Here is a 24433-nt window from a genome sequence, read left to right on the forward strand (position 1 = left end):
GGGGAGTTCAAAGAAAATCACAGTCAAAATCGGGCATAGCAGGGATCTCACCGTGTGTACACAACTTTAGATTTGGGTGGGTTATACTGTTTCTGTGCAGAGTAAATAATGGCTGCTTTATTTTTATACTGCAATTTAGATTTCAGTTTGAACACACCCCACCCAAATCTAACTCTCTCTGCACGTTATATCTGCCCCATATGCAGGGCACATGGTTTTTCCCATTAGAGAAAAATTTTACTGCTGCGATCAGGTCTGAATTAGGCCCAAAGTGACATGCACATGAAAAGTGGATGTGAGAATAAAATGCGGCAAACAAGGGTCAGTTACAACGGTAAGAAAAAAGTGGCAGACACTTGAGGGGGGAATGGTGATAACAGGAAAAATATTCTGTGGATATAGGAAAGTGTTGTGTAGATACCAGAGGAATAAAGTTGCAGAAATAGGAGAATGACTGAACAGGATAATAAAAAAAAAGTGGCAGCAAAGAGTGGGTGGTGGAAGGGAAGAGGTCACATGGGGGGGGTGACAGAGATAAAGAAAAAGTCACGGGGGGAAAAGTGGCAGACACAAGGTAAGAGGTCATGGGGGAAAGTGGTAGACACAAAGGAAGATGTCATAACAGACACAAGGGAAGAGGATACAGGGTGGGGAGGAGTAGCAGACAAAAAGAAAAATGTCATAGCGAGAAACGTGACAACACAAAATATACGTTATGGTAAGAACTTACCGTTGATAACGGTATTTCTCCTTAGTCCACAGGTTCCATAGGATAACAATGGGATATGATGGAGCGACAGCGGATTTGCACCAATCAGTCAAAGCTTTCCGGCCTCCCAGCATGCAACGGGCCCGTCTATATATCCCCATCCGCCTGGCTCAGGCAAATCAGTTGTATTCCAAAGCTCAAGGCAGAAGCATTATGTAGAACCCTAATCAGGCGAGAAGAACACACATGCACACCCTTCCGTACAAGAAGGAAGAGGTTAGTGAGGAAAAAGGATCCTCAAATCAGGTGCGTCATGGTGGGATCCCTGTGGAACCCTTGGACTTAGGAGAAATACCATTATCAATGGTAAGTTCTTACCATAACGTATATTTCTCCGGCAGGGTCCACAGGTTATCCACAGGATAACAATGGGATTTCCCAAAGCAGTTTAGTGGTGGGAACGCTCCTGATGCTCAGCAGAATCCTTCGCCCGAATTCAGCATTGTGAGAGACAAAGGTATCCAAGGCATAATGTCTTAATGAATGTGTAAACGGAAGACCATATGGCTGCCTTACATATCTGTTCTGTTTAAGCACCACATTGTGCTGCCCATGAAGGACCTACTGTACATTAGATATTAGCCGGAACAGGGAGATCAGCTTGAAATTATGCTTCGTCATTCTAAGTCATCTTGCCAGTGTCTACCTACCAGCAAGTCATCCTCTGTTATGAAATCCATAGAGAATGAAAAAGAATATGCTTTTCTGATGACACTGGTACAATCCATATAGATCCTTAAAGCATGGATCACGTCCAGCGATGCATCTCCCGCAGAAAAGGTCCAGACCCTAAAAGGCCGGGACAATATTTCCTTTCTTATGGTGGAACTTAGTCATCACCTTGGGAAGATACCCAGATCTAGTTCTGAGAACTACTTTATCTGGATAAACAATCAATCAGAAATGGGGAACAATATGACAATCCCTAAGTTTGATATTCTTCTAGCTGACGACTTAGTCAGTAGAAAAGACCCTTTAGTTGTCAACCATTTACAATCCATATTTTTAAGTGGTTCAAATGGGAGAACTTGAAGGACTTTCAGGACTAAACAAGTCCCACAGCACTGTATGAAAAACAACCAAAGGTTGAATGCGCAGCATAGCCTGGAAAAAAGGTACGCACATCCTGTAAGTTGGTCATTTACTTTTGGAAGTCTACAGTCGATGCTGACCCTTGCTTCTCTCAAGGAAGCCATCTATTCCTGTCTGAAGGAATGCTAGGACTCTGGAAACTCAGAAAAAATTTTTAGAGTTCCATTCACCTACAGCACCTGGTGTTTGCAGATGTTCCCCATCCAAGTACTCACCAGGCCCAACACTGCATAGCTTCCCAGATCTGGTGAGATTGGGCATATCCAGTGTGGTGTGGCTGTAGATTTTCTTTCACTGCACCAATGAATATAGGCTTGCCATATTGGGTGATAATTGCGAGCTAAGGAAGGTTTCATTGCTCAGAAACTGTTTGAAAGTATCCTTTTGACCCGAGTATAGAGGTTTCAATGGCCACGCTGTCAGAGACAGTCGACCCACATGTCTGTGATAACCAGGACCCTGCATTAATAGCGCTGGACGTTGAGGGAGCAGAAGTAGAGCATCCATTGCCATTCTCTGCTGGTATTCCTGTTTAAACTTTCTCACCACCCTGGGTAATAGGGTAATTAGAGGAAAACCCATCCGCCAGATGAAGGTCCTGTCTCAACGATAAGGCATCCACAATGATCGCCCTGGGATCCTTTGTTCTTGACCTGTATGTGAGCACTTTGTTGTTCAACCAAGACGTTCTGAGATACATCTCTAGCATGCATCTCTTGTTTTCTAGAGTACGGAAGATCTCTGGGTGTAGAGCCCATTCACTCCTCTGAATGGTGTATCGACTTGAAAAAGTCCATTTCCCCATTTATGATTCTCGGACCGAGAACGGCGGACAAGTTTGGATGATAAACTCCTTCCTCTTAGGTATGTGACTTACCTTCTTCATCCCCTTTTCGGCTGAGAGTTCCTCCCTGATGTTGAGGTACCCTACTGCCGTTGCATTGTCCGAGCGGAACTGGACTGGTTCTTACATGAAGACTGTCCCGTGCCTACACCGGTACCCTGTATATGGCCCGAGGTTTCAACCTTTATTGGTAGACAGCACTTTGGGAACACAATCTCCTTGACACTAATCCTAGTGTCAGAAACTCCAATCTGATATTAAAAGGATTTTCCTTTGTCCCGCTGGGATGTCTGTAGCCACCAGGCTAATGACCTTCTTACTTTTATCGTTACGTACCATAGTCGGTCTTTATTATCTGATGCAATCCATTAATATTTACCACACCTTGTATTCCCAGCTGGTCCCTACAGGTACCAACCAGGCCCACACTACTGATCTTCCATGATCCAATGAAGTCTGGACATATCCAGTGAGGTGTGGTTGTAGATTCTACTAGGTAAGAATCCGACGCTGCAGAGACCTAGAGTGGAATTGTGCATACTCCCTCCTGTCGATGCAGATACCATCAAGCCCATCCCTGCATTGCTGCGTGAATGGGTACCGTTTGACTGTGTGGCGATTCTTGAATCCTATAGTGAACCCTGGATTTATTGTTGCGAGGTAAAAAATTACTCTGCAGACCTGATCTAGTACAACCCCCAAGTGAGTCATCCGATGTGACGAAACTGGAGACTATTTTCCCCAAGTTATGAGTCCCTTGCCCTTGCAAACTCACTAATGCTGTTGCCGATGACAAAGAGCAATCTCTGTGACTGTGCCAGGATTAAAAGATCCTAGGTATGGGACAAACCTTAACCCCTGCTGGCGGAGATAAGGTGTTGTTACCCCCCTATTTCTTGTAAATACTCGGGGGACTGTGGTTAACCCAAAGGGTAAAGCCTAAACTGAAAAATGACTTTCTGGAGTATAGCAGAACCTTCGATAACACTGATGGTCAATGGTATAGGAACCTGTAGGTAAGCCTCCTGTATCTCCAGGGATCCATGAAAACCCCTGGCTCCGTGCCACACATAAGGAACGTATGATTCCATGTTTCCAAATGTATTTGCTCAGCATTTTTACGGATTGAGCATGAGCCAAAATGACTCCTTTGGCTTCCGACTAAACCAGGTTGAAGTAAAAATAGGATTTTGGTACTCACCGTTAAATCCTTGTCTCCTAGTCCGTAGAGGATGCTGGGGACTCCAAAAGGACCATGGGGTATAGACGGGATCCGCAGGAGCTTGGGCACACTAAAAAGACTTAAAACTGGGTGTGAACTGGCTCCTCCCTCTATGCCCCTCCTCCAGACCTCAGTTATAGGAACTGTGCCCAGGAGAGACGGACAGTACAAGGAAAGATTTTTGTTTTAACTAAGGGCTACCAAACTACCAGCACACACCATAAACATACCGTACAACCGGAATAACGCCAAACCAGATAACAGTATGCATAAAACTCCAGCAACCAGCTGCAACAAACCAATACACAACTCGTGTATAAACTAACTTAACCAGTAAGAAAACACACTGCAAGTAATAATCCGCACTGGGACGGGCGCCCAGCATCCTCTACGGACTAGGAGAAAAGAATTTAACGGTGAGTACCAAAATCCTGTTGTCTCTTACGTCCTAGAGGATGCTGGGGACTCCAAAAGGACAATGGGGATTATACCAAAGCTCCAGAACGGGCGGGAGAGTGCGGACGACTCTGCAGCACCGACTGAGCAAACGCCAGGTCCTCATCGGCCAGGGTATCAAACTTATAGAACTTAGCAAAAGTGTTCGAACCCGACCAAGTAGCTGCTCGGCAAAGCTGTAGCGCCGAGACACCTCGGGCAGGCGCCCAAGATGAGCCCACTTTCCTGGTAGAATGGGCTTTAACAGATTTCGGCACCGGCAGTCCGACCGAAGAATGAGCCTGCTGGATCGTACTACAAATCCAGCGTGCAATAGTCTGTTTTGAAGCGGGATGACCAACCTTGTTGGCCGCATACAAAACAAACAACGCTTCAGTTTTCCTAGTAACAGCTGTCCTAGAAACATATACTTTTAACGCTCTTACAACATCCAGAGATTTTGGAATCGCCACCTCTTCCTTAGTTACCGGAACCACAATAGGTTGGTTAATGTGAAATGAAGAAACCACCTTTGGTAGAAATTGTTGACGAGTCCTCAATTCCGCCATATCCGAAGGAAAAATCAAGTACGGGCTCTTATGAGATAAAGCTGCCAATTCCGACACTCGCCTGGCAGATGCCAGCGCCAAAAGCATAACGACCTTCCAAGTGAGAAATTTCAACTCAACCTTACGCAAAGGTTCAAACCAGGAAGACATGAGAAACCGTAAGACGACATCAAGGTCCCATGGAGCTACAGAAGGTACAAACGGCGGATTGATATGCATTACACCCTTCACAAAGGTCTGAATCTCTGGAAGGGCAGCTAACGCTTTTTGAAAGAAAATAAACAAAGCCGAAATTTGCACTTTGATGGAACCCAATTTCAGGCCTGCATCTACGCCCGCCTGTAAAAAGTGGAGAAAACGATCCAAGTGAAAATCCTCCGCAGGAGCCTTTTTAAGCTCACACCAGGAAACATACTTCCTCCAGATACGGTGATAGTGTTCCGCCGAAACCTCCTTCCTAGCCTTAATGAGAGTTGGAATGACATCCCTGGGAATACCCTTACAAGCTAAGATCTGGCGCTCAACCTCCATGTCGTCAAACACAGCCGCGGTAAGTCTGGAAACACGCATGGACCCTGCAACAACAGATCCTCTCTTAGAGGAAGCGGCCAAGGATCTTCCACCAGCAAGTCCTGAAGATCCGGGTACCAGACCCTTCTTGGCCAGTCTGGAACGACGAGAATCGCCTGAACCTTTGCTCGACGAATGATCCCCAGCACCTTTGGAATGAGAGGAAGTGGAGGGAACACATACACCGACTGGAAGACCCACGGAGACACCAGGGCGTCCACTGCAGTGGCTTGTGGGTCCTTTGACCTGGAACAATACCTCGGGAGCTTCTTGTTGAGCCGAGACGCCATCATGTCTACCAACGGAATTCCCCAGCGTCTTGTCACTTCTGCAAATACCTCTTGGTGCAGAGCCCACTCTCCCGGATGGAGGTCGTGTCTGCTGAGGAAATCCGCTTCCCAGTTGTCCAACCCCGGTAGGAAAACTGCTGACAGTGCGCTGACGTGTTGTTCCGCCCAGCAAAGGATCTTTGTAGCCTCCGCCATTGCCGCTCTGCTCCTCGTTCCGCCTTGCCGGTTTATATGGGCCACCGCTGTGATGTTGTCTGACTGTACCAGGACCGGTCGATCCTGAAGAAGACTTCTTGCTTGGAGCAGGCCGTTGTAAATGTCTCTTACCTCGAGAATATTTATGTGGAGACAGGTTTCCTGGAGCGACCATTTTCCCTGGAAGTTTCTTCCTTGGGTGACTGCGCCCCAGCCCCGGAGACTTGCATCTGTCGTCAGAAGTACCCAATCCTGGATACCGAATCGGCGTCCCCCCAGGAGGTGATGAGCTTGTAGCCACCACAGGAGAGAAATTCTGGCTCTGGGAGATAGACTTATCTTCCGGTAAATGTGTAGATGAGATCCGGACCATTTGCTCAGCAAGTCCCACTGAAACACGCGGGCGTGAAATCTGCCAAATGGAATGGCTTCGTACGCCGCAACCATCTTCCCCAGAACCCGAGTACAATAATGGATCGACACACTCGTCGGCTTCAGAAGTTCTCTGACCATCGTCTGCAGTTCCCGAGCCTTTTCTTCTGGAAGGAATACCTTCTGTAACTCCGTGTCCAGAATCATGCCCAGAAAAGGAAGCAGAGTGGTCGGAATCAACTGGGATTTCGGCAAATTGAGCACCCAACCGTGCTGTCGCAGAACCGATAGTGACAACTCTACACTTCTCAGCAATCGTTCCTTGGACCTCGCCTTTATCAGGAGATCGTCCAAGTACGGGATAATTGAAACCCCTTGTTTGCGAAGAAGAACCATCATTTCTGCCATGACCTTGGTGAAAATCCTCGGAGCCGTGGAAAGCCCAAACGGCAACGTCTGAAATTGGTAATGAGACTCCTGTATCGCAAACCTGAGGAAAGCCTGATGTGGAGGATATATCAGCACATGTAAGTAGGCATCCTTTATGTCGACTGACGCCATAAAATCCCCCCCCTCCAGGCTGGCAATCACCGCTCGAAGGGATTCCATCTTGAACTTGAAGACTTTTAAGTACGGATTGAGGGATTTTAGATTTAGTATTGGTCTGACCGAACCGTCCGGTTTCGGTACCACAAAGAGGCTCGAGTAGAACCCCTCCCCCCGCTGTGACGGAGGGACGGGAACAATTACCTTCTGTAGACACAATTTTTGAATCGCCGCCCGGACCACCTCCCTGTCCGGAAGAACCACTGGTAATGCCGAAATGAAGAACCGGTGAGGGGGCATCTCCTGAAACTCCAGTTTGTATCCTTGAGACACGATTTCTAACACCCAAGGATCCAGGTCTGATTGAATCCAGACCTGGCTGAATGCCTGAAGACGGCTCCCCACCGGACCGGACTCCCCCAGGGAAGCCCCAGCGTCATGCGGTGGACTTGGTAGCAGCCGGGGAGGACTTCTGGTCCTGTGCGCCTGAGGCTGCAGTAAGTTTTCCTCCCCGTCCTCTACCCTTTGAGGCGAGGAAAGACTAACCTTTCCCACGCCTGTATTTATTGTGACGAAAGGACTGCATTTGTTGATGTGGTGCCTTTTTCTGTTGTGTGGGAACATAAGGAAAAGAGGACTTACCCGCAGTCGCGGTCGAGACTAGGTCCGCCAGGCCGTCCCCAAACAAGACAGTACCTTTAAAGGGTAGAGCTTCCATAGACCTCTTGGAGTCGGCATCAGCATTCCATTGATGGATCCACAAGGCCCTCCTGGCAGATATCAACATGGCATTGGTCCTTGATCCAAAGAGACAGACGTCCCTTGCAGCGTCCTTTAGGTAATCCGCAGCGTCCTTAATATAACCGAGAGTTAGAGGGACATTATCTTTATCAAGAGTATCCATGTCACTAGCTAAATTCTCAGCCCATTTAGCAATAGCACTACTCACCCATACCGACGCCACAGCAGGACTGAGCAATGCACCCGTATTAGCGAAAATGGACTTCAGACACGTCTACAACTTGCGATCCGCCGGATCCTTGAGAGCTGCCGTGTCAGGAGACGGAAGCGCCACCTTCTTAGACAAACGGGATAGAGCTTTATCAACAGTTGGAGATGTCTCCCATTTTTCCCTGTCATCAGAGGGGAAAGGATACGCCATATAAATCCTCTTGGGAATCTGCCATTTCTTATCCGGCGACTCCCAAGCCTTTTCCCAAAGAGTATTCATTTCATGAGAGGGGGGAAACTTCAGCTCAGGTTTCTTTCCCTTGTTTCCTGTACCGCAGGTTCATCAGAAATCTGCAAAACATCTTTTACAGCCACAATCATGTACTGAATACTCTTAACTAATCGTGGCTGTAACGCAGCCTCAGTGAAATCGACCTCGGAATCAGAGTCCGTGTCGGTATCCGTATCCCCCACCTGAGTAAAAGGCCTCTTATGGAACCCGGATGGGGTCTGTACCTGAGATAAAGCCTCCTCCATGGACTTTTTCCACACCTGCGTCTGTGACTCAGACTTATCTAACCTCTTAGAAAAGAATCTACATTGGAATTTATTGTATTAAGGAGTGCTAGTAAATCAGGAGTCGGCTGCGTCGGCAGTGCTACATCTAGCCCGCATCTCCACCTCCCATAACCTCCTCTGGTGAATAACATTCAGGCTCCGACATGTCGACACGTAGTACAGACACACAACACACACAGAACCGTCCCAGCAAGGTGACAGGCCCACAATGCAGCCCAGAAGAGGAGACAGAGGGAGTATGCCAGCTCACACCCCAGCGTCTGTATATTGGTACACGAATATATGTACCCAGCGCTGCCTTATTATCAAATAGACTGGTACCCCACTGCGGCTCCCCTCTGAAGATGCCCCCTTTTACTTGAAATCAGCGTGGAGGTCCCGGCAGCGTCTCTCCCTCCGTCTGGTGGAGGGAGAAAATGGCGCTTGTGAGCAGCGGACCGAAGCTCCGCCCACTTCCCGGCGGCTTCGGCCCACCAAATTCAAACTCATGTAAAATGCCGGCGGGGGTCTGTAAAAGGTGCCTAAGCACCCACAATCATATGCCGCCCTTACAAAACTTCAGTAACATGCCTCCCAGGGCGCCCCCCAGCGACAACCGTTGGTGATATGTGTGTGGGAGCATGGAGCACAGCGTTACCGCTGTGCTTTACCTTCCATCACTGAAGTCTTCTGCCCTCCTGACGTCTTCTGGTCTTCTCATACTCACCCGACTTCTGCCTTCTGGCTTCTGTGAGGGGGTGACGGCGTGGCTCCGGGAACAAGCAGCTAGGCGCACCAAGTGATCGAACCCTCTGGAGCTAATGGTGTCCAGTAGCCGAGAAGCAGAGCCTTGGAACTCACAGAAGTAGGTCCTGATTCTCTTCCCTCACTCCCACGCTGCAGGGAGCCTGTAGCCAGCAGGGCTCCCTGAAAATAAATAACCTAACAAAAGTCTTTCTAGAGAAACTCAGTAGAGCTCCCCTAGTGTGCATCCAGTCACTCCTGGGCACAAAGTCTAACTGAGGTCTGGAGGAGGGGCATAGAGGGAGGAGCCAGTTCACACACAGTTTGAAGTCTTTTTAGTGTGCCCAAGCTCCTGCGGATCCCGTCTATACCCCATGGTCCTTTTGGAGTCCCCAGCATCCTCTAGGACGTAAGAGAAACCTTGTCCTTATTTGCCAGAGGAACTGGAATGACTATTCCTGACCAAAACAAATTTATGACCTGCTTCTTGCAAAGCCAGGCCTTCGTCTATAGCCGAGATAGGCTGTCTTGAAGGCGAAAACATAACTAGAGATACCATGCCAGGTCTGTGTGACCTGAGGAAGTGTGCCCCCCAACCTGGGGTCTCCCAGGCGGAGCCCACACCATCAGCTGATGGTTTAATTTTTCTACAGCACCTGGTATTCCCCGATAGCCATCCGAGTACTAACCAAGCCCACACTGTAGATCTTCTGTAGCTCAATGGTTTCCTAGTCTCAAATCCCACTGACGTGGGATTCAGCCTATGACAGGCTTCTATTGATAGTGTAATACCAACACGTAACTGTATGTGGAAGGAACCTGACTTTCTTGGAATCTGCTTCTGACTCCAGAATATCTGTCAATTCTTACCAAAAATGACTATTTTCAGAACAAGACAATGATTACACCAACAGCACCTGATATTCTTAGATGTTTCTCGCCAGGCCCCACACTGCATAGCTTCCAAGATTTGGTGAGATTGGGAATATTCAGTGTGGTGTGGCTATAGATCTTCCACTTACCCAGCTAAACTGCTCTATAAGCAGGTATAGTTAATGCTGATGCCCTGGAGTAAATTGATCTCGGAACTCAAGTATTGGAATGTTTAAACACTGGTGCCTTGGTTTTTTTAACACAGGCTTTGCTGTATCCTCTAAGGATAAGATGGCTTCATTGCTTTCAATTAACTCAGCTATATTCAAGAGCTGAGACCTACCTCTTTTTCATATGATGAAGTAGAATAATTGGGCTTTCATCTTCTGATGATTCTAAACAATGTGTAGCCTACGAGGGTGAAGGTTTACTTACCACTGGTTCTGAGAAGCTGCTGCTGTATGTAAGGGCTTGTAACCCTATTCCTGGTACAGGATTTTGGGGGATTATCCAATTTACTGGATAAAGCTTGTGTAAATATAGCCCAAGGTGGATACACTCGTACCTGCATCCGCCTTGCCTACTGAGCTAAAACATTATGTATACAAGCCATCCCGAACCAGATCATAAGAGGATAATACAGCTTCAAAACATGGTATGAGTGTCCTCACCATTGCCGCTTTATTACATGATAAATAATCAGCACTTCCACAGTGTACTACACAATTTTGTGACTGTATCACTTTAACCTTTTTTCTTTAAAATGATATCCATTCGATCCTACTCATGCACCAGCATTGAGGATCTGCAAAACAAACGGACAAACATGCAGCAAAGTCAGCATCATACTAGCAGTCAGTCACGTTATACATTAGTATATTAAGCAATATGAGCACATCGTCAACTACAATATTATTTTAAGTATGTAGAACACAGTTACTGAATCATGTTTAACATATCTAACATATTCAGATGCAATGCGACATTAACAGTAGTAATGGTATACAGACTCATATGCAATAGGCAATTATCTAACTATTCGTGCTCAAAACAGTAGATAGAGATTTAGTGCTGTATAGCCCGTACTCAGTGGAGTGGGATATAGGGAGACTCACCTTGCTTCCAGGATCGATCAATACGTTAGCGAACGCTGAGTGGATCCAGACACTACTAGTGTACACTGCTGCTCCATGAAACTATAGTGAACACAGACGCACCGGTCATATAGCCGTCTATGCTGCGACCGGGCCCTCTGTGAACTCACCACGCACCGGTCACACAGCTGTCTATGCTGCAACCGGGTCCCCTCGTCTCCAAATGTAGCTGGTAGCGTCTGAGACGGAAGCGAGGAAACAGTTCATGGCGGGAGACTCGGCGGAAACTGGTCATGACCCGGAGGGAGAGGCGACCAGGAGAGCGTCTGACACCCCACTGCTGACATCAACACTAGTGATCGTGGCCTCATGCTATTTCTGGTGCCTATGATCCCTAAGGCCTAGCGCTGGTGCACCCACGGTGGCAGCCGCGTCAGCTACTGTTTGGTAGTCTCCTCCAAAAACAGTGCGGCTGTGTCCGTATTCCGCGGAACCGATGCCTTACCTTCTCCCCGTGCTCCGGCCACAGCCTGGTTAACGTATGATGGACCTGCTAGTATATCAGACACAGATGCCCGCCGAAACAGCACTGTACTTGTGGGTAAGTGTTGTCGCGACCCAGCGGAGAGTTGTTGGAGCGACTCTTTCCAATATGCTTATAAAATGCTGTTTAGAAAGATCACTCAAAAAATAGTAAGACTATAAAAATAAAATAAGAAAGCTTGGGGCTGCTTAAACCAGCAGCCCTCTGACCATGGTCCGGCACCAAATAAAAAACTGATGTGCCTGAGCCAGGGGTCGGGGATATATGGACGGGCCCGTTGCATGCTGGGAGGCCTGAAAGCTTTGACTGATTGGTACAAATCCGCTGTTGCTCCATCATATCCCATTGTTATCCTGTGGACCCTGCCGGAGAAAGTAGAGGTCACGTGGGGGAGTGAGAAACAAGGGAAGAGGTCACAGGTGGATAAAAGTACCAAACAAAAGGGAACAGGTCACGGGATTGGGTGGAGTAAAAGACACAAAGATGTCACAGCAAGAAACGTGACAGCACAAGGGAGGAGGTCACACGGGGGGGTGGGGGGGGGGAAGACACAAGGGAAGACGTCACAGGGAATAAATGTGACAGACACAAGGGAAGACGTCACGGGAGAGAGGAGGTGAACGTGACAGACACAAGGGAAGAGGTTACGCTTGGGATAAAAGTGACAGACACAAGGGAAAATGTCACAGGGGGTAAATGTAACAGACACAAAGGAAGAGGTCACAGGGGGGTAAACGTGACAGACACAAAGGAAGAGGTCATGGGGGGGCAAACATGACAGACACAAGGGAAGACGTTGAGAGAATGTTGCACATACTGGGGCAGATATAAGAGAAAATGACAGACATAGAAAAAAGGCACTGAAGACTGAAACGTGGTGTGACTGGAGAGAAGCATATTCCCCTGTTCTTCAACATGCCTCAACTGCAATAATTGATCATCTGAATCTCTACATTTATAACAACTACACCAATGCCTTTGTATGAGAAATATCTATAAGATGATAAAATATATTGCAGTGCCTCAGCCCCACAATTATTTCTCATGTGCATAAATCATACTGGTCTACTTCTAGGACATCCCCTCTGGAGCAGAGGCACAAGGGACAAGTGCAGGATGCGAGAAGAATGATTTGCGTAAGGCCCTGCTTGTACAATAACACACACATTGTCCTCAATCAGTGGAGGCGGAGCAAAGCAGGGTCATGCAAATCACTTCATTAAGTTCCTTCCCCAATACTTCACATGAAAGAGAAGGAGTGTATGAGAAGGTGGCCCATTCTTCCCCAAGTCCATGAATTTCTTGGACAAAGTGGAAGAGATGGTATAGTATAAGCATGAGGACAATATGCATTACTATCAACTGCCTATAAAAAAAAAAGAAAAGAGAACTGAAGGTTAAGGTTGGGTACACACTACGCGATATTTTAAACGATATCGCTCATTCTCACCCTTTTGAGCAATATCGTTTATAATATTGCCCATTGTGTACACACTATATTGTTAACGAGGCACACTCCCGCGGGTGGTGAACGATGTTGTTGTCTGTGCATGCAGGTCAATTTTGTCGCTCAAAACTGCATGCTGGGTCCGGCGGCGGGGTGATATCATTGAACGATATTGTTTAATGTGTACGCACTGTATCGGCTGCCCGGGAAGGTACGGAAAAAACTAGGCGATATCACTCATAGAGTGTACCACCTAGTGTGTACCCGGCTTAAGATGTTGGAGCAAAAAGAAAAAATCTGAAAAATTAGTCATAAAAAAAATAATGAAATAAAGCAGCAACAACTGAAAATAGAACAGCAACATTTTCAACACAAAACACAAAATTTCCCCGACTTATTATTAAAATGTAAACTTTTTTTTAAAGATTTTTATCAAAACAAAACAAGAGAGGTCTGCAAAGCCACTGACCTACATGTGTACAACAGAAATGGAAACGTGTTGCAGTAGTTGTAATAAAATCGCAATAGAAAATTTGTCAAATAATTCTGGCTTTCAGGAAAGTGGTATGTAACAGTGGGGTCAACGCAAGCGCACACAGCTATTACACTAAAAGACCAAGGGAAACTCAGGGCACCCAAAAGTATGCTCATTTGTTGTAAGTGCTTTGACTTCTGTGTATTGAAAACAAAGTTCTGGCTGCTATTTCTTCAGCAAAAAAAAAAAAAAAAATGAATGGAAGCAGTATAGCAATTTATCTGACCTTGTTTTTTGAAATGGCATCCGAAGCACTCAGCAAGGACTGGATGCATGCTGACAGGGCTTCTTGAGACAGACCTTGGAACACTGCCCTCTAGAGGAAAAAGAGAATATGGAGATTATGCAGCTCACTCAGAGTCCTGGACAAAAAGGTTACAAAACCCATCGTTAGTGAGGACATGGGAAGAAGTCTCCTTGAACAATCAAGATGACATGTTTGTATGTATGTTCCCAATGTATTATAATGAGCAGGTTGCCATCCAAGTGGATTAATATAAACTGTAGATAACGGTAGAACTCGCATAAATAGGAGTAAAATATTGGCCATGAAACCACAATTTTGTTCAGTGTTTCAGTATTACTACTTTCATCAGGAACAAATTACAATTACAAACATTCTCATCTTTATAGAGGACATGCACCCTGCGCCTGTGCTGGTATCCGGTCTCTAGGTTGAACACACTTAGGTCGACAATGTCTAGATCGTCCACTATTGGTCGACAGTAACTAGATCGACAGAGTCTCTAGATCGACAGGTCAAAAGGTAAATAAATGAACCTAAACTGACCTTGATTTTTAGAAATATATATCTGCAAAAACCCAACAAGTGAACAATTTGTTCATTTAATGAAAAAAAAAAAAAAAGTAAAAAAAAAAAGTAGTTATGGTAGACTTAAGGGCCCCATACATTAGGACGTAATGCCCGATTTCATCTGATTTCGGGCATTCAGCCCGATATATCGGATGAAATCGGGCATTTTGGAGGCGTTTCCGATCCGATGCGCGTTCCTGTGAGCATCGTATCGGATTCTCCAGATTGAGTGTGCTGCACATTCAAGTTGGTCCGACACCGCAGGCATGGCTGGGATCGCCCAGGATACATCATATGCAAAAGAACAGCATACGATGTATCTTGGGCGATCCTGCCCCCTTGGAGCTTGCCGGGGGTGATCGCTCGCAACATGTCAGACAGACATGTTGCAGTAGCCCTTTACGGTCTATAACTCTATTTCTCCGAAGTCCACAGTATCCACAGGCTATACACTCGGATATGAGGTAGCATCAGCTGTATGGCACCAACGATCAAAGCTTTCAGCCTCCCAGAATGCAACAGGCCATTCTTTTTTATCTCCACCTCCTGGCACAGGCAATTCAATCATGGTAAGTCCGCATCTGGAATACTGTGTTCAGTTTTGCGCAACATATTACAAAAAATAAGATTTTAAACCTACCGGTAAATCTTTTTCTCCTAGTCCTTAGAGGATGCTGGGGACTCTCTAAGGACCATGGGGGTATAGACGGGCTCCGCAGGAGACATGGGCACTCTAAGACTTTAGAATGGGTGTGCACTGGCTCCTCCCTCTATACCCCTCCTCCAAACCTCAGTTAAAGAACTGTGCCCAGAGGAGACGGACATTACGAGGAAAGGATTTTTGTTAATCTTAGGGCGAGATACATACCAGCCCACACCATACATACCGTACAACCTGGCATACACTAAACCAGTTAACAGCATGAACAAAACAGCATCAGCCAGAGACTGATCACAACTGTAACATAACCCTTATGTAAGCAACAACTATATACAAGCCTTGCAGAAATAGTCCGCACTGGGACGGGCGCCCAGCATCCTCTACGGACTAGGAGAAAAAGATTTACCGGTAGGTTTAAAATCTTATTTTCTCTTACGTCCTAGAGGATGCTGGGGACTCCGTAAGGACCATGGGGATTATACCAAAGCTCCAGACCGGGCGGGAGAGTGCGGATGACTCTGCAGCACCGGTTGAGCAAACATGAGGTCCTCATTAGCCAGGGTATCAAACTTGTAGAATTTTGCAAAAGTGTTTGAACCCGACCAAGTAGCTGCCCGGCAAAGCTGTAATGCCGAGACACCTCGGGCAGCCGCCCAAGAAGAGCCCACCTTCCTAGTGGAATGGGCCTTTACCGAATCAGGTAATGGCAATCCAGCCGTAGAATGAGCCTGCTGAATCGTGTTACAGATCCAGCGAGCAATAGTCTGCTTAGAAGCAGGAGCGCCAACCTTGTTGGCCGCATATAGGACAAACAGGGCCTCTGTTTTCCTAACTCGAGCCGTCCTGGCTACATAAATTTTCAAGGCCTTGACTACATCAAGAGACTTGGAATCCTCCAAGTTCCCCGTAGCCACAGGCACCACAATAGATTGGTTCATACGAAATGACGAACCACCTTAGGTAGAAATTGAGGACGAGTTCTCAACTCCGCTCGATCCACATGGAAAATCAGATAGGGGCTCTTGTGAGACAAGGCCGCCAATTCGGACACCCGCCTCGCAGATGCCAAGGCCAACAACATGACCACTTTCCAAGTGAGAAATTTTAATTCAACCGTTTGAAGAGGTTCAAACCAGTATGACTTAAGGAATTGTAACACCACGTTCAGGTCCCACTGTGCCACTGGGGGCACAAAAGGAGGTTGGATGTGCAGCACTCACTTTACAAAAGTCTGGACTTCTGGTAGGGAGAAGCCAATTCCTTCTGAAAGAATATAGATAAGGCCGAAATCTGCACCTTAATGGAGCCTAACTTTAGGCCCATATCCACTCCTGTCTTAAGAAAATGGAGAAAACGACCCAGCTGAAAATCTTCCGCCAAAGCATTCTTGGCTTCACACCAAGATACATATTTCCTCCAGATACGGTGATAATGTCTCGCCGTTACCTCCTTCCTAGCTTTGATCAGAGTAGGGATGACTTCCCCCGGAATACCTTTCCTAGCTAGGATTTGGTGTTCAACCGCCATGCCGTCAAACGTAACCGCGGTAAGTCTTGGAACACGCAGGGCCCCTGTTGCAACAGGTCCTCCCTGAGAGGAAGAGGCCACGGATCTTCTGCTATCATTTCCTGAAGAACTATATACCAGGCCCTTCGAGGCCAGTCTGGAACAATGAGTATTTCTACACTCTTGTTCGTCTTATGATTCTCAATATTTTTGAGATGAGCGGAAGAGGAGGGAACACATATACCGACTGAAAAACCCACGGTGTCACCAGGGCGTCCACCGCTACTGCCTGAGGATCCCTCGACCTGGAACAATACATCCAAAGTTTCTTGTTGAGGCGCGACGCCATAATGTCTATTTGGGGAAGTCCCCAACGACTTGTGATCTCTGCGAAAACATCTTGATGAAGACCCCACTCTCCTGGATGGAGATCGTGTCTGCTGAGAAAGTCTGCTTCCCAGTTGTCCACTCCCGGAATGAAGACTGCTGACAGAGCGCTTACGTGATTTTCCGCCCAGCGAAGAATCCTGGTGGCTTCCGCCATTGCCACTCTGCTCCTCGTCCCGCCCTGGCGGTTTACATGCGCCACGGCTGTGACATTGTCTGACTGAATCAGAACGGGTAGGTCGCGAAGAAGATTCTCCGCTTGTCGTAGGCCGTTGTAAATGGCCCTTAATTCCAGCACGTTGATGTGTAGACAAGCCTCCTGGCTTGACCACAGTCCCTGAAAATTTCTTCCTTGTGTGACTGCTCCCCATCCTCGGAGGCTCGCGTCCGTGGTTACTAGAACCCAGACTTGAATGCCGAACCTGCGAACCTCTAGGAGGTGAGCACTCTGAAGCCACCACAGGAGAGACACCCTGGCCCTGGGGGACAGGCATATTTTCTGATGTATTTGTAGATGGGACCCCGACCACTTGTCCAGAAGGTCCCACTGAAACGTTCTCGCATGGAACCTGCCGAAGGGGATGGCCTCGTAGGCCGCCACCATTTTTCCCAATACTCGAGTGCATTGATGAACTGACACTCTTTTTGGTTTTAGCAGGTCCCTGACCATGTTCTGGAGTTCCTGGGCTTTTTCCGTTGGGAGAAAAACCCTCTTCGTTTCCGTGTCCAGAATCATACCCAAAAATGATAGCCGAGTTGTCGGTAACAACTGCGACTTTGGTAGATTTAGGATCCAGCCGTGTTGCTGCAGCACTCTCAGGGAAAGCGACACGCTTTTCAGTAATTGATCTCTCGATCTCGCTTTTATCAGGTGATCGTCCAAGTATGGGATAATTGTGACCCCTTGCCTACGCAGGAGCACCATCATTTCCGTGAAAATCCTCGGGGCCGTGGAAAGCCCAAACGGCAATGTCTGAAACTGGTAATGACAATCCTGTACAGCGAATCGCAGGTACGCCTGATGAGGGGGATAAATGGGGATATGAAGGTATGCATCCTTTATGTCTAGTGACACCATAAAATCTCCCCCTTCCAGGCTGGAGATCACTGCACAGAGAGATTCCATCTTGAATTTTAACCTTTTTAAATACAGGTTCAGGGATTTTAGATTCAGAATGGGTCTGACCGAGACATCCGGCTTCGGGACTACAAACAGGGTTGAATAATACCCTTTTCCCTGTTGCATTAGGGGAACTTTGATAATCACTTGCTGTTGACACAGCTTTTGAATGGCAGCTGAAACTATTTCCCTCTCTGGGGGAGAGGCTGGCAAGGCCGATTTGAAAAATCGGCGAGGAGGCACTTCTTCGAACTCCAGCTTGTAGCCTTGGGATACAATTTCGATCGCCCAAGGATCCAGATCCGACTGAACCCAGACCTGGCTGAAGAGTCGAAGACGTGCCCCCACTGGTGCGGACTCCCTCAGCGGTGCCCCAGCGTCATGCGGTGGATTTTGTAGAGGCCGGGGAGGACTTTTGTTCCTGGGAACTAGCCATAGCAGGCGTTCTTTTCCCTCTACCTTTACCTCTGGCAATGAAGGAAGACCCCCGACCCTTTCTGAACTTATGCGACCGAAAGGACTGCATCTGATATTGAGGCGTTTTCTTTTGCTGTGGGGGAACATAAGGTAAAAAAGAAGACTTACCCGCGGTAGCCGTGGAAACCAGGTCCGCGAGGCCCTCCCCAAATAAAACCTCACCCTTGTAAGGTAAAGTTTCCATATGTCTTTTTGAATCGGCATCACCCGTCCATTGGCGGGTCCACAGGGACCGTCTAGCAGAAATTGCCATGGCATTGGCTCTTGAACCCAACAGCCCAATGTCCCTCGCAGCCTCTCTCATATATAACGCTGCGTCTTTAATGTGACCCAAGGTCAATAAAATGCTATCCTTATCTAGGGTGTCAATATCAGATGACAAGTTATCTGCCCATGCAGCAATTGCGCTACCCACCCATGCCGACGCTACTGCCGGTCTGAGCAAGGCACCCGTATGCGTATAAATTGATTTTAAAGTAGTTTCCTGTCTGCAATCAGCAGGATCCTTGAGGGCTGCCGTGTCTGGAGATGGTAGCGCCACCTTTTTGGACAAGCGCGTTAAAGCCTTGTCCAACGTGGGTGAGGATTCCCATCGTAACCTGTCCTGTGAGGGGAAAGGATATGCCATAATAATTCTCTTGGGAATCTGCAGTTTCTTGTCTGGAGTTTCCCAAGCTTTTTCAAATAAGGCGTTCAGCTCATGAGATGGGGGAAACGTTACCTCAGGTTTCTTTTCTTTAAACATGCAGACCCTCGTGTCCGGGACAGAGGGGTCCTCTGTGATATGCAAAACATCTTTTATTGCAATAATCATATAATGAATGCTCTTGGCCACCCTTGGGTGTAACCTCGCATTATCATAGTCGACACTGGAGTCAGAATCTGTGTCGGTATCAGTGTCTGCTATCTGGGAAAGGGGACGTTTATGAGACCCGAAAGGCTTTGTGACACAGTCAAAGCCATGGATTGACTCCCAGCTTTTTCCCTGGACTCTGCTTTGTCCAACCTTTTATGTAATAAAGTCACATTTGCATTTAAAACATTCCACTTATCCACCCAATCAGGTGTCGGCGGTGCCGATGGAGACACCACAATAATCTGCTCTGCCTCCTCCCTAGACGAGCCTTCCACTTCAGACATGCCGACACACACGTACTGACACCCCCACACACACTGGGATATACAAAATATGGGGACAGCACCCCAATAAGGCCCCTAGGAAAGACAGACAGAAAGTATGCCAGCACACACTCAGCGCCACTGGACACTGGAACAAAGTCCCAGTCTGTACTGCGCTTTTATAGATATAATAATACACTTACTGCGCCAATTAAATGTGCTCTCCCCCCCTCGTTTTTGCCCTCTGTACTTGTGTTCAGCAGGGGAGAGTCCGGGGAGCAGCTTCTCTGCAGCTTGCTGTGGAGAAAATGGCGCTGGTTAGTGCTGGAGGATCAAGCTCCGCCCCCTCAACGGCGGGCTTTGGTCCCGCTCAAATTCTTTATACTGGCGGGGGTTTTGTAATATACTGCCTCCGCAGTACCTATTATGCTGGCCAGTGTCCCTTGAGGTTATTATTGCTGCCCAGGGCGCCCCCCTGCACCCTTACAGTGTTTTATGTGTGTGTGAGTGTCGGAGCAATGGCGCGCAACGTGACCGCTGCGCGGTACCTCAGTGAAGATCTGAAGTCTTCTGTCGCCTGTGAAGTCTTCTTTCTTCTTATACTCACCCGGCTTCTATCTTCCGGCTCTGTGAGGAGGACGGCGGCGCGGCTCCGGGACGAACAGCGAGGACGACACCTGTGTTCCGACCCTCTGGAGCTAATGGTGTCCAGTAGCCTAAGAAGCAGAGCCTATCATTTAAGTAGGTCTGTTTCTCTCCCCTCAATCCCACGATGCAGGGAGCCTGTTGCCAGCAGTGCTCCCTGAAAATAAAAAACCTAACAAAAGTCTTTTCAGAGAAACTCAGTAGAGCTCCCCTGCAGTGCATCCAGTCTCCTCTGGGCACAGGATCTAACTGAGGTCTGGAGGAGAGGCATAGAGGGAGGAGCCAGTGCACACCCATTCTAAAGTCTTAGAGTGCCCATGTCTCCTGCGGAGCCCGTCTATACCCCCATGGTCCTTACGGAGTCCCCAGCATCCTCTAGGACGTAAGAGAAAAAGATATTGAGGAACTCGAAAGAGTGCAAAGGTGTGCTAATAAGCTGATAAAAGGGTTAGAGACACTGCAGTATGAGGAAAGGCTTACTAGGTTAAATATGTATTACCTTGAAAAGAGGAGACATTATTAATATCTTCAAATATGTAAAGGGTCAATACAAAGAGTAAGCAGGGGATTTGTTTATTAATAGAAGTCTGTATAGGATACGTGGGCACTCGCTGAGGCTAGAGGAGAGAAAATTCCGTACAAATCGTAGGAAAGGGTTCTTCACCGTAAGGGCAATAAGGATTTGGAACTCCCTGCCGGAGAAGATAATAATGGCGGACTCTGTAAATGCATTTAAAAACGGATTGGACAGTTTTCTAGCTGAGAAAAGTATACAAGGCTATAGCATTTAATATATTGACATTATGTACATGGGAGTGATACGAACTATAGTTGTCAATAGGTACGAAACCATTATTTCGGCTGGTGCATTATAATGTGCAGTGCTTAATACAGAATACAGGTTGAACCCGATGGGCTTTTTCCCTCTTTTCAACCTCATTAACTATGTTACTATGTTATTTTCCAAAGTTGATGGCAGGAGGATCATAGAGAGCCCTAATCAGGCGAGAAGAACATACACACACTTCCATACAAGAAGGAGGAGGTTAGTATGTGTAAGGATCCTCAAATCAGGTGTGTCAAGGTGGGATCCCTGTGGATACTGTGGACGTCGGAGAAATAGAGATATCGACGTTAAGTCTACCATAACAACACATTTCTCCTGCAGGGTCCACAGTAGTATCCACAGGATATACATTGGGATGTCCCAAAGCAAATTTAGTGGAGGGGATGCTCCTGATTGGACAGGAGAATCCTTCGCCCGAATGCTGCGTCCTGAGAGGCAAAGGTATCATAGGCATAATGTCTAATGAATGTGTTAATGGAAGACCATGTGGCTGGCTGCCTTACATATCTGTTCCACAGAGGCATCACACCGTGCTGCCCAAGATGGACCTACCTTACGAGTAGAATGAGCAGAGACATTAGTCGGAACAGGGAGATCAGCTTGAAAATAAGCTTCCGAGATCCGGAGCCACCTGGCCAGTGTTTGCTTGTCAGCAGGCCATCCTCTCTTGTGGAACCCATACACAATGAAAAGAATGTCTGTCTGATGACACTGGTACAATTTACGTAGATCCTTAAAGTCCGGACTACAGCTAAAGATGCATCTCCCGCAGAAAGGTCCGGCCCTTGAAAAGCCGGAACTACAATTTCTTTGTTTAGGTGGAACTTAGAGACCACTTTAGGAAGATATCCAGATTTGGTTCGGAGAACTGCTCTAGAGCTGCTCTATCTGGATGAAAAATCAGAAAAGGAGGACGACATAACAATGCCCCTAAATCTGAAGCTCTTCTAGCTGAAGCAATAGCCAGTAGAAAGAGAACCTTAGCTGTCAACCATTTTAGATCCACTTGATTCAGTGATACAAATGGGGCAACTTGAAGCGCCTTTCGGACTGAATTTAGATCCCAAGGAGCTGTAGGAGGAACAAAAGGGCGGTTCCGTACGAAAGCACTCACCGCTTTCGCGTCCTGCCCCCTGTGCACAGAATGGAAGGTTAGGTCACACAGGACCTGACCACATAGGGGATTCCCTCTTACTGTCAGTAACCGCCTGTTACTGACTCCACCCACTGCGCTGTGGGCGGGTTTATGCTGCCACCACCAAACTCCTAACCTGCCGTGGCGTTTGGAACCACGGTTCTGCTCTGTATGTGCCGACACACTGCGTTACCACACCTGTGTGGTGTTGACGAATCCTTGCTAGGCCTCTACCAGTAGCTGGCGGAAGGCGGAACTTGAAAACGTTAGGTGCTTCCCTGGACAGCCGGAGGACGGGGCTATGTTTGGCATAACCCTGTAGGTCACAAGATGACGCGGTCTTCTTGAGGCAAATGGTATTTATTTGCAATAGTTCTAAAGAGAACTCTTCCCTATTGCTAGGGGAAACAGCATACAGCAAGATGTTCACAGCAGAAAGTAGTTGCTATAATACACTCTGGAGGCACGCAGGCCTCCTTTTTATGTCAATTTTCCGCACAGTACAACAGGGGGGTCATGTCCTCCCTGAGCCCTTTCTATCCAATCAGGATATCTTTAGAAAATACAAGTAAATAAATTACATTTCAAAAGGAGATAAGTGCAATAAAACAATATCCTCCTTCCTGTGACACAGACAACGTTTGGTATCAGATTAACATTCACTATTGATAAATTTATCACATAGCTTCAAAATACAAATGTTTCTGGTCATTCACATCTCCAGGCAAACCCAGTGTTTGGGATTACAACAGGAAAGGCTGCAACACATCAGTCTTCCTTCCTGCATCTGCCATTCAGGGTTCGTATATCAATTAAATCATTACATGAAACAGGATCCAAGCCCAGAACTACTTTACATATGGGATAAGGAGATCCCCCGTCAGTAACATCCCTCTCTAAGGAACTTACACATCAAAAGGTTTTGTCTTTCACACCTCTCTGCTAGGACAGGGACATAAGCATGCCACTTCCTACTGACAGGAGATGATTATTCAGACATCTATAGTAAGTGCATTTTTCCTTTAAATATACAGGTGACCACATCTTAAATATAAATACATTTAAACATGCATTCCTGCAATGGTGCACAGAGCACTACATATGACATGTTAAGACACATCATTAAACATATTTTTAAACAGTCTGCGCCCAGCGCCGTAAGTACATTTAACAGTGACGCCAAGTGCCTATTGTCCGCAACATGGCGCCGGGCACTAGGGGTTAACCCCTTCAGTGCTGCAGCGGCCATCGGGCGTCGTGGGCTGGGGGTCTCTCCGGCCACACTCCTCCCCCCCCCCCCCATTCAAGCGGGTCAACCAGGGACCCATGTCCCAACGATTTGGTCCCTGGTCCCGCAGTCCTTAATGAGGTTACCGGGAGTTCTTTGGGGGTTCAGGCTCCTCCTGACGTGACAGTCCATCCGCATTGCTATGAGCCTTGCCTTGCTTGTGGATAATATGAAAGTCATAAACCTGAAGAGCAAGGCTCCACTGCAACAGTCTGCCGTTTTCCTCCGTGGTGTGCTGGAGCCACCGTAATGGATTGTGGTCCGTTACCACTGTAAAATGGCGGCCATACAAATAGGGCTGAAGCTTCTTCACAGCCCAAACAATAGCCAAACACTCCTTTTCAATTGTGGCATAACCCACCTCCCGCGGTAGCAGCTTTCTGCTCAAATAGGCCACAGGGTGCTCCTGTCCATCCGGCCCCTCCTGGCTCAGTACTGCCCCGAGTCCGTACTGTGAGCAATCAGTCTGTACAACAAAGTTTTTACTATAGTCCGGCGCCATCAGTACTGGGGCTTGTACTAGAGCTGTTTTCAACGACTGGAATGCCAACTCACATGCGGTTGTCCAGTCAACTATCTTGGGGAGTTTCTTCTTAGTCAGATCATTCAGGGGTTTGGCCACGGAACTAAAGTCAGGGACAAAACGTCTGTTGTAGCCTGCGATCCCTAAGAAAGCCAGGACCTGTCTCTGGGTTGTGGGTCGGGGCCAGTCGCGGATTGCCTCCACCTTCACTGGTTCAGGCTTCACCTTACCTCCCCCCACACAGTGTCCCAGGTACTGTAC

General features: G+C 47.4%; 1 protein-coding gene across 3 annotated transcripts in view; it reads right to left on the minus strand.

Annotated features, from left to right (window-relative positions):
* COG3 (component of oligomeric golgi complex 3) overlaps nt 1-24433 on the minus strand; it is a 251481-nt gene that overhangs the window by 75163 nt on the left and 151885 nt on the right. For all 3 annotated transcript variants that reach the window (XM_063952822.1, XM_063952821.1, XM_063952823.1), the window contains one exon: nt 13877-13966. In XM_063952822.1, the coding sequence (XP_063808892.1) occupies nt 13877-13966 (90 nt within the window). The remainder of the gene's footprint in view (nt 1-13876; nt 13967-24433) is intronic.

The sequence above is a fragment of the Pseudophryne corroboree genome, chromosome 2 (assembly GCF_028390025.1).
Source record: "Pseudophryne corroboree isolate aPseCor3 chromosome 2, aPseCor3.hap2, whole genome shotgun sequence".
Classification (NCBI taxonomy): Eukaryota; Metazoa; Chordata; class Amphibia; order Anura; family Myobatrachidae; genus Pseudophryne; species Pseudophryne corroboree.